At 36.7% G+C, this 10451-nt stretch overlaps 1 protein-coding gene across 1 annotated transcript; it reads right to left on the bottom strand.

The window, feature by feature from the left end:
* Positions 1-1247: 1247 nt before the first annotated feature.
* On the bottom strand, positions 1248-9574 carry nphp1 (nephronophthisis 1). Its single transcript, XM_038295717.1, has 20 exons — positions 9218-9574; positions 8910-8971; positions 8709-8769; positions 8432-8565; positions 7650-7851; positions 7359-7460; positions 7086-7219; positions 6898-6940; positions 6702-6789; positions 5504-5598; positions 5257-5385; positions 5100-5174; positions 4872-4982; positions 4662-4744; positions 4434-4510; positions 4240-4339; positions 2570-2682; positions 2418-2491; positions 2251-2295; positions 1248-2096 (listed from the first exon to the last, which is right to left on the bottom strand). Exons 1-20 carry the CDS (start codon positions 9281-9283, stop codon positions 1818-1820), a joined length of 2073 nt encoding a protein of 690 aa, XP_038151645.1. The 5' UTR covers positions 9284-9574; the 3' UTR covers positions 1248-1817.
* Positions 9575-10451: the final 877 nt, after the last annotated feature.

The raw sequence follows: 10451 nt of genomic DNA, 5'->3' as shown, positions 1-10451 counted from the left end.
GTTGACTTCCTTGTTCCTCTGTTTTGTTTTGTTTTTTTACCCTCCAGAAATTCTGCCCCCTTCTCAGTGTCAATGCTTGTCTGGAGGCACAAAGAGAGAACTGGGTGAGGGCGTCTCAATGTTTCCAGGTGACAATACTAAACAGGCCTCCTGTCTTCTAAAAGTATCCCTCCTCTCCTGACAATTTCACCGTAATATTCAGATGGATTACTTAAACATTACACAATAAAATGTATGAAATATAGTTAATCTAAGTGGTTTTGTGTGTCAAGCATGAAAGTATTTAATGCAGTGGTAATAGTAGTAAAAATGCACTGATGAATTGCACAATCAAAAGTATTACAGGAAAGTAATTCAGTAGATTTTCTGAAGGCTTTTTATTGGTTCTTGTTATTCTTAACTTATTGTGAAATTAACCTTTTTGAATTAGACTCGATCCAATCACAAAGAGCACCAAACTAAAATCACCACAACAAAAAAAATGATGGAATGTGGAAATACAGGATGTGAAATAAGACCCACATGGAAACAGTAAAACTCAGAGAGGCTTGTTATTTCTAAGCGTGTCTGTACACAGTTCAACCACTTCAGGCTTTGAACTAAAGCCTCAGAGATAGGCATGACGATGTTTAAACATTTCTTCAGATTAAATTAACCTCAGCTTTGTGTTAAAAGTGCCAATTCTAAAATTAAAAACTTTTTTTTTTTCCTTTTTACCATCATTTCATTCTTGCCTGCCATTTAAATTAAAAGTATATAATTTAATATCTGGCAAGGACTAAAATATCTATAAAAAAAACAATGTTTTTTCATATATTATGAATCAATCAGTTTCATTTTAACATCACATAGTACACCTTTTAGTTATAACATTGGATGTATGAGCTTAAGCATTCGAGCTCAGACTGAAGCAGCCTCCCACAGCTTCTCTCCTTTTATACCCGGCTAAAAAAAAACCTATTGCCAACTGATTATTAACTCTAAACACTATTCTGCGGTCTTGTAACTTTACACTACACACACACACACACCTACATAACTGATGTTGGACTAATGGGTGGGGAAAACTGGAGCTTCTCAATAACCTTTCCCTGTGAGCAGCTCAAGTATGTTGGAACAAACCAACAATTGATACCAGCAGAAGCTGTATTAGATCAAACCAATAATAAAAAAAAAATTAAACTAAAGTAACTTTTTAAAGCAAAATGCTTTACTTATTTTTATTGTATTTATTTATTTAAAAAAAAAAAGAGTACACATGATTTGATTTAAAACAGGTATTTTTTTAGCACACTCTTTTATTTTCAAGAACTTTTTAAGCTAATTTTCAGGTGAATTTATTTTCATTGAGAAATTTTCATGTAGGGGACTCACAGGAAACTACTTAAAGACACAAACATCATAACCCCACCTCCATTTGAACCAAACCCTCAGCTTAAAGCAAGTCAGGTGCAGCAACAAGGTTCAACCTTACCATTTACTCTGTGACTTTTTGATGGATTTCTGAAATCATCTCAACACATTCACGTCTGGAGGTTACCATGTCATTTTGAATCATTTTTTCCTATGGATGATTTCATTTCTCGTTCACTGATGTTCCTTTTATTTATAAGGCGGATTTTAGAATGGACAATTAGAATTATTGCTACAGAAAAACTTTATTCTTATGTTGAAAATGCTACACATTCTTAAAGGTCTTATGTACACGACCATGAAACACTATAATTTACTCCGGAGGTTGCCATAGCTGGCCGTCATCCGCACACCTTAAGCCCTTCCAATCAAAGCGAGCTTCAGTCACAGAGATGATGGTATTGTTAGCGTGTCGCACTAAGGAGATCAAAGGTCAGCTCCTGGATATCAAAAGCGAGATGAGAATGAGAGGAGTCAAAAAAAACTCCCGGAGCACCTGATTGGCCAGTGGTTGGCTGGTGGTTTTTCAAGTCCTCCAAGGTCGTGTAGATGACTCTGGCCCGCTGCTCCTCTGAGGGCAGATCAGCCCAGCGATAGGAGGGCAGTGAGGGTGAGTGTAGCAGGAAATAAACTGATGACAGGTAGACTTTACTAAACTCCTGCTTCAGATAGGACAAGTCTCTCTGTAAAGACACAGAATCATACAACTGATTTAATTATGCATACATAGATTTCTCTATTACTGACTTACACATATCTACAGCATCCCCTACAGGTTAGTTTTGCTATTACACATAAAGACCTCAGTTTTCTTCTCCTAAAATCATAACTTATCACCTTCTGGGCTCTGCTCATGCTGGTCTCAGCTTCCAGCCAGACACTCTGAAAAAGAAAGGATGTCTTACAGACTCATTTAAAGTAAAGTTTTGGGTTCTTCGGTTCTAGGAAATGAACAGAATTTGATTACACTAACTAAGCATAACCACTATCCCTTCAGTTCTTACCCTGAGGGCATCTAGCAGGTCTGTCTGGTCCAAAAGCATAGGGAAAGTTGAAAGTATTGGGCTACATATAAGATCTGTGAAAGTTACAATTAAGTATTTGGTTGTTTTGTTTGCCTTTTGTTGTTATCAGACTGAGGTCTTTCGAGCGTTACCTGCATTCTGCATGGTGGGTCTGTCCATTAGCAGTGTGTCGGCCAGCAGCTGTCGGTACAGAGCCAGCAGGTGGACGCAGCTCAGACAGTACAGCAGGGTGTCTGGTAGAAGACTGAAGAGGAAAATAAAGGTGTCACTAATCACCAGAACAGGTTTTCATACTGTTCTACAACCTGTCATGAAAAAGCAAACATTTCAATATTGTGCTGATTTTATTTGTTGGTTGATGTTTATTTTCCTGCAAAGAAATCACGGTCCACTGGAATCATGATTACTTTTACCTCTATCACTGTTTTTAAAAATGTTTCTTCTAAAAACTAGCAGTAGGTTTGCGGTGATGATTTCCAACTTGAAGCTAAAGCTTTCCAGCTAGCTTATTTTTAGTTCCAGACCAGATCAGTATCTCGCTTCCACTGTGTCAGCATCCCAGTCAAATTGTGTTCATATACACCTCTATATAGGTTGTTTATTTCTTTTGGGGTAGGAAAATATCCATAAGAATGATGAAACAGTCAATATGTCTGTCTAATAACTGATAAAAGTGCATGACCTATGCAAATGTTAAGCAGGGGGGAACTTAAAAGTGAACTCCAAAACTTTTTTTTTTTTCATGTTGCAGTGTATTCAGCACTATTTGTCATCACATCAACTGAGCTCCCCTGTCCTTTTTCAAGAGTGCCATCCACACAGCACCATTCAGTCATCACTATGAATCTTCATGATTATGTGCAATGTTGTTTTTTTGCCACCAATTCCACATGCAGACCAAGAAGTTTAATCTTTATATAAGCCCAGCATTTCCTCTGCTTTGTTCCTACATGGTTCTCAGATCACATCAGATTTTTTTTATGGCGTTCAAAATGTGCATTCTTCTAGCTGACATTGCAAATGGCCATGTCTGCCATGTCAGTTGCGTGACTCTTTTGATTTACAGAAAATGCACCCTCATGAAATGCTCAAAGAATACCTCACCCGACTCTACATCTACACAAGCTTTTGCCAAACATTTCTGGTGTGCTTCTTATTCTTTAAAATGCTGTTTGTTTACTAATGTTCTCTGACAAACATTTAAGTCCTTAGGAGAACAGCTGGTACCCAGATTGAGTTGATTTTTCATCATTTTGGCTGACTTCTAAAGGTAATTGATAATACAAAGTTGTATTTAGAGCTATCAGAGTAAATGAGCAGACTATAGATGCGAGCCACAGTATGATTGGAACCCATTTTTATAATGCAATTCTGCCTTCCAGCATTTTAATCTATCGCATGCATGGGAAAAATCTGTACCAACATCCTCCTAGTTAAGCTTGAAAGATGCTGCCAAGTAAAAAATAGAATAGAAAAGTAGAATTTGTGTTGAGACAGCAGCCAAACAGGCTTTAAATACATTTCCAGTTGTGTCTGACTTGTGTTGCCTATATTTTATATAGCAGGACATGTTTCAGGAGGAAAATAATCACAGCTATTCTAAAGTTAATCTGAAATAATATGCAGAAAGAAAAAAAAATCTGGTATCTAAAACTGCTCTGCTATCTCTTGCAGCCCATATGTGGAAATCCCAGCAGAGCCAGGAATGTGTCTGACTGAAAATTGGAAGGATTTATTGATTACATAAGCCGCTGTATTTGCTGAAGCTTAATGCCTGGCTCTTTTTCCCTGATCCCCCTACCTGAGCTGGGTCCTTGTCCGGCTGTTAGGCGATTTCAACTTAACAATCAGCTTTGGCTGCCGTCGGGCCTGCAGCATCTGCTGAAAAACACCACCAGGAGCTTGGAAGTACAGAAAACACAAAGAATGAGCCATTTGCCTTTTTTTCTTTCACGTCATTTGTTACAATATAAAAATTTGGCTTTGTTTTCTTACATCTTCTTGAAGCTGTTGCTTCCAACATAACATCCTTCTCATAAGGTGTTCCTCCATACACTGGTAGTTCATATGTCCTATACAGGAGATTATATTTTAAAAAGATTGATACTGGCTTAAAAAATTGTCCAATTTCAGGTTGCATTTTTTAAAGATATTAAGATGTTTATACTGGATCCCAAAGAATTTATTAAAAAAGATTTCCTGCATCTTCTCTTGATTCTGTACCTGTTTGGGAGTGGATTCCCGCCGTCATCGGTCAGTTTGAGGTAGGCCCAGCCACAGCTAAGGTCTCCTCTCTCACCTGTCGACTTATCAGACACACAACCCATCATATTAATGCGCTCCAAACTACACTGTCCAGTTTTACAACATGTTACATTAAAGAAGAAAAAAAAAAACGTTCCTGTGCTTTTAAAGTCTCATATAATTATTTACATTTCTTAGAAAAGTGACTCCAAGTTCAAAAAGAATCCCAATATTGGGAGACAAAGAGCTGCAGCGAAGGAAACAGTCTCCATCCAGGATAGTTGGCAGGATGCTGGTCACCTAATAAAAGTAAAACAGAGATAACAGTAAACTGTTTTTTTTAGCAGCATTGCTCGAGTTAAACATGACCTAGTTGTTTGTTTTTTTTTCGATGAGGCAGCATGAGTCTCTTTGTACCCTCGGGGAGAAGCTCCACGTCTTTGGGTTCTTGGAGGTATATAATGCTCTGACTGTGTGGATGTTACTCAAAACCTGGAAAACAGGTCAAAGCCTGGTTTGAATAAAAAAATAAAGGAAGAACAAAAACATATGTAAGAGAGAAAATGCCTGATACCTGCGCTCCATCAAAGGCACACAGACGGATGTGTCTACTGAGGACCTGAACTCCCACTCCAGGTGTGGGAATCATCTTGCAGCTCCACACATTAAAACAAACACAATTCCTAACCTCTCGAGCACGGACCTGCAAAAAAAAGGTAATAAACAGGAGCTGTAGGTGAGCAGATGTTACACCAAAAGAAATTGTTAAGTTAGTTTTCACAGGAACACACACACATATATACTTAAAGAGGAATGCTAACCTTGCCAGTGTCCGGGTCTAAAAAGAGATCTTTAAAGGACAGCTGTGATTGGCTGAGCTCAGGTTGAATATAATGACTTCCTCTGTATCTCTCACCTTAAACAGGACAAAAAAGGTTGTCGGTTTCATTGTTTTAATTCAAAATATAAATTAAAAAAAAAGTGAGGGATGTATTATTATTCATTATTCAAACCCTCCATCAGTCTGCAGCGCTAAAGCTTTAGGATGGATTATTAAAAACATGAACTACTTAACCACACATACGAAGGAGTTTGAGCTCTCACATTTTGTACTAACGAATTGGCAAATTAGTTTTTTTTTTTTAATCCCTTGTGTTATTTCAAAACATAACAGAACATAGTGCTTTCACTAAACAGCTAAAGTAAAAGTGAAATTTTTGTTTAGAATAAAAACTCATGGTTTAAAAAAAATGTTTGAGTTTCATAATCTGAGACTAGAGATGGAAATTAGCCTTTAAACTCATGTTGATTAATTTGCACTGTTCCATCTAAAAATAAAAGAGAGAAATATTTTTTTTATCTGGAATGATTTTGGATCAAATGATGACAATTAGTTGTTTTTAAATGTGCCAGTTCATTAGACTTGACATTAACCGTTTTTAATGCGTTTTAGAAAACCTACCAGATTTCTAGGGTTTATGGCCTTAATGCATGTCAGTAAAATCTAATTGCAAAGGTCTAAAAAAATTATAGTAAAAACATTAAATTATATTCATAGAAATTAAATAGATTTTCTTTTCCAAAACAGAATTAAATTATAAATGAAATAAACTAAAGCCGCCAACTAAAGCCGGATTTTAGGCATTTCATTCATTTGATTGTGCTGGTTTTTAATTCAGTTCAATTTCTATTTCTTAGAACAAGGCTTAAAACAGAGAAGCCTAATGTAACATGCCCATACCCACTCTAACTCTGGTCTATAAAGGTTAAGTCTTTCTAAAGTATAACTGATTATAAACACTGAATCATGATTATTATGGTGAAAACCAAAGGATGGGTTGATTTAACCTAATAACCCTCCTTTTAATCAGGATTAATCAGTCTGTTCATTTGACTTGAGAGAACAGTGCAGGAGTTTAGTATTTTCTAAAAAGATAATGAATCCTGACTTAAACCAGTCTTACAACTTGATAGAAAAACTATATGCAGAAGAGAAGGTAATATAAGATGAGTAATGACCTTCCTCCATCAGAAGTTTAGTTAGACTTGATGGCCTGAATCCTGAAGGTATGGCACCCATTGCCGACAGCACGTCTGTTGTATCAATCTGTCACACACACATAGTAAAAGTCATTTCATTTATAAGCACTTTAACAAGTTTTCATCTTAAGACTTAATAATATTATTCATCTTTTCAGTATGTGCCCATTTTTACCTCAGTCAGAGCCTTTCGGACGGTTGACCAGTTGGAAGCTTTGCTGTCAAAGATAAATAAATGCCAGATAAATAAGCAGAAATGAATCTTGCTCATGGATGGTTTTATACCATATATTCGTACATATTTAAGAATATCTCAGTAATTTGAAAAGTACCAGGAAGACCGGGATAAATATGAAGTCAAACCTTTCTTTTCCATCATCAGTTTGATCTTCATCTTCCTCTTCCTCCTGTTCTGACTGCTTGATTTCATCATCCTCCTCATCATCATCTTCATCATCATCTTCCTCATCATCCTCATCGTTAACACCAGAACTGATCTAACAACGTTAAAAATAAAATAATAAAAAGGTTTAAAAAAGCATCAAACATGTCAAAAAACTGCAAACATTTCTTATTTTCTTGGTAAACATTTTGAATTATGATGTTCAGTTCAATGTTAATAGTTTCCTCCAGTACCTTAAGGAAGGTTTTTGGTACAACTCCTCTGTTCCCTTTGGTGTCTTGAGCCAGCCACCATCCATCTGCTGCCTTTTTGATTATTTTTAACACTTCTCCACTCTGAAACATTACAAACAATAATGAAATGAGCCATAACGATAGTAAAGGAAGTCCTAACAATAAAGAAAGAAATAGCACAAACAGAAAGTACTTCACAGACATTGCATTAAGTTTTATAAAATTTCTAAGAATTGCTAAGAATTTCACCTCTGCCCTAACATCCTACATGCTAGGAGTGTGGTCCTTTACCTGAACAGACAGATCTCCTTCCTGCTCTGCCTTGAAATCACTGAGGACTGTGTACATTTCAGGGCCCGACTGAGATGGCGGCTTTTCAGATGTACTCCCACCTCCAGTCCCCATACCATCCCTGTCGCTGTCCTTCTCAGAATCATCATCATCATCACTGTCATCATCAATATTGTCAGAATCCTCGTTTTTTGTAGCCTTTCTACAAAATTAAACAAACAAATGGAAAAAAGGGCATTGGACTGGATGTTATTCATCATGTGCTTTTTTTCCGGATACAAATCAGAAAAAAGTTCAAGTAAATCAAAAGAAAAATGCTTAACATTTTTTATCAATTACATTTGTAAAAAAGAAGAATACAAAAAACAGCTTATCAAACAAATCAGACAAATACAAAATGTGAATGTATGAAACATTCAAATCCAAATCGATCTGACTGCAGAAAATGCCATGACATTTCCTTTTTTATTTTTTTATTTATTGAGCTTGTCTCTAGAGGTAAATACAAGAGGAGGTCATTCCTACCAACAATCATCCCAAACTAATTTCTATATTCACTACTTTCATCGGTCAGTGGTAGAGCAGGGTATAGTGCATCCTGGAAAGGCAGTTAATCACAGGTTAAGGTTCAAAATACCGAAACCCTCACAGTTTTCTCCTCTGAAGACATCAACATTTCTTTGGAGGCGTTAAGTAAAGCAGTTTTTACTGAATACAATTCACAAGACAGTCCTGATTTTGATTTCTAATTTGTTAACACCTCATATGTGATAGGAACTTACCCAACTTCAGAGCTGGGACCTGGTGGTGAAAGCTTCAGAGACAAGGTAACCAGACGCTTCAAGACATTTTGCAGGCGTACCTCCTCTTCTAGCTTCCTCTGATCATAATTTCCTACAGGGGCCGGCTCATCAGCCTAAAGAACAGACCATATACATTTGGTTAAAGCTAAAACGACAAAGGTTGTTTGGTGGGATGCTTGCTTTACAGATGATTGCTGATAAAATATCATAAAACATGGTTATTCTTTCTTTTTGTGATAACAAAGCACATGCATACCTTTGTTAATGTCTGTAGAGTCTTTAGAGTTTTTTCTGCAGAAAGCTGCAGCTCTTGATATCTATTGAAATAATAATTGGATTTAAGCAAACATAAAATGAAAACCTATTGAAGCCTAAACGAAAACGGGTTAGATAACGTTTTAGTTTAGATTCAAATTATATATATGATAAATATCATTGGTCAATTAATACAGTTCACCTTTGAAATGCCTCTTCTTTAGATCCATGTTGGCTCTCCACCTCCTTCTCTAAATCGTCAACCTGTTTACAGTAAAACAATAAGACTTTGACATGAATGTGCCAAGGTTGAGTTGCACAAGATTCTTTTACTTCACAAAATATTTAAGACTTATATAAGAAAATATCTAAGTCTGCTCTTCAATTGCACTCGATTGTGACATTAAAGACAACTTTAGCGTTTTTAACGACAGTTCGTTTTTAATAACCAACGATTCCCGAAACAAACAAGCAATAAGATCACAACTAAGACGTCTTTCTGGCACAAACCTTTCTTTTGACTTCGTCCACTTCTCCCTGGACGAGTTGCAGCTGTCCTCTTCTTTTCAGAGGCATTTAAGAGCTATTTGGATTGAAGAAATCCTTACATTAGCCGAAAGATTAGTTGCTAGCTGCTACTATGCTTTCAGACGTCGCTAGGCAACCGACTTCTTCTTTGGATTTTCTGTCTGCGGCCACCTTACTCTTGGCTTTGTTCCTTTCTATTTTCTTTTTTTCAGACATATATAACTTATACATAGATATGTATATATATTATTTACGCATGTGATCATTATTTGCGTGTTATCAAATATAAATAACCTGTTTGCCCAGCTCGCAGCCACAGAACGATCACTGGCCGTTACTCCCATCTAGTGGGCTGAATTTGTCATTGCCAAACATCAATTTGTGGTCTCAACACTTCTCTGTCCAAAAGCTTTCTTATAAAACTAAGTAACGTATTGAGACGTACTTTTAGTTGATGCCAGTTTATGGTTAATTTAATAACATTTTCCTTACAAATAACTATCAAAACTTCTTCCGTGGGACTGATTTTTTAAGTGCCTTTAGTGTGAAAATAATAGACATAAAGGTACCACACTTAACATCGGGAAATTCTTTCAAATTTTTATCTGTAGTCTATTTTGTTTATGTTTCCATTAAAATGTTATCTTTGGGTAACTGTCCTAAATTTAATTAATCTACTCTGGTTTGTCATTCCACTTTTTTCAATCTTGATAACACCAAACCAAAATTACTGCCAGGCGCGCTGGAAGCTGTTTCAAGCGAGGGGGGCTGATGGCTGGGTTGGAAAACACATGACGTCATTATGTTGAGGGCTGTGGCTGACGTTTTTAACATAGTATTGTAGGCCTACATTTGTCGCCAAAAACTGCCATTTAAAATGCATCGGAACAAAGCATGAACATTTTAAACTTTATATCTTCTCTTTTAATCATTCAAAATTGATCGTCTGCCTGGCTCTGTGTTTCCTGGACGGGGCCGCCTTTTACAGCTGCTTTTTATGTCTCTGCTTCCGTCTCCTTGAACCCCAGTGGGCCTCAGCAGATGGCCGCTCACACTGAGCCTGGTTCTGCTGGAGGTTTCTTCCTCTCCACTGTCGCTACAAGCATGCTTACTGTGAGGGATTGTATTTGAGTCAATGAGTCGATGCAATCAACTGGTTTTCCTTAGATAGAAAAGTAACTAAGTAAGTAAGTAAACTTTATTTGTATAGCACTTT

The sequence above is a fragment of the Cyprinodon tularosa genome, unplaced genomic scaffold (genome assembly GCF_016077235.1).
Source record: "Cyprinodon tularosa strain WSP-4 unplaced genomic scaffold, ASM1607723v1 ctg359, whole genome shotgun sequence".
In the NCBI taxonomy this organism is placed as follows: domain Eukaryota; kingdom Metazoa; phylum Chordata; class Actinopteri; order Cyprinodontiformes; family Cyprinodontidae; genus Cyprinodon; species Cyprinodon tularosa.
Note: the sequence above shows the minus strand (reverse complement) of the source record. Positions and strands in the feature narration are given on the sequence as shown.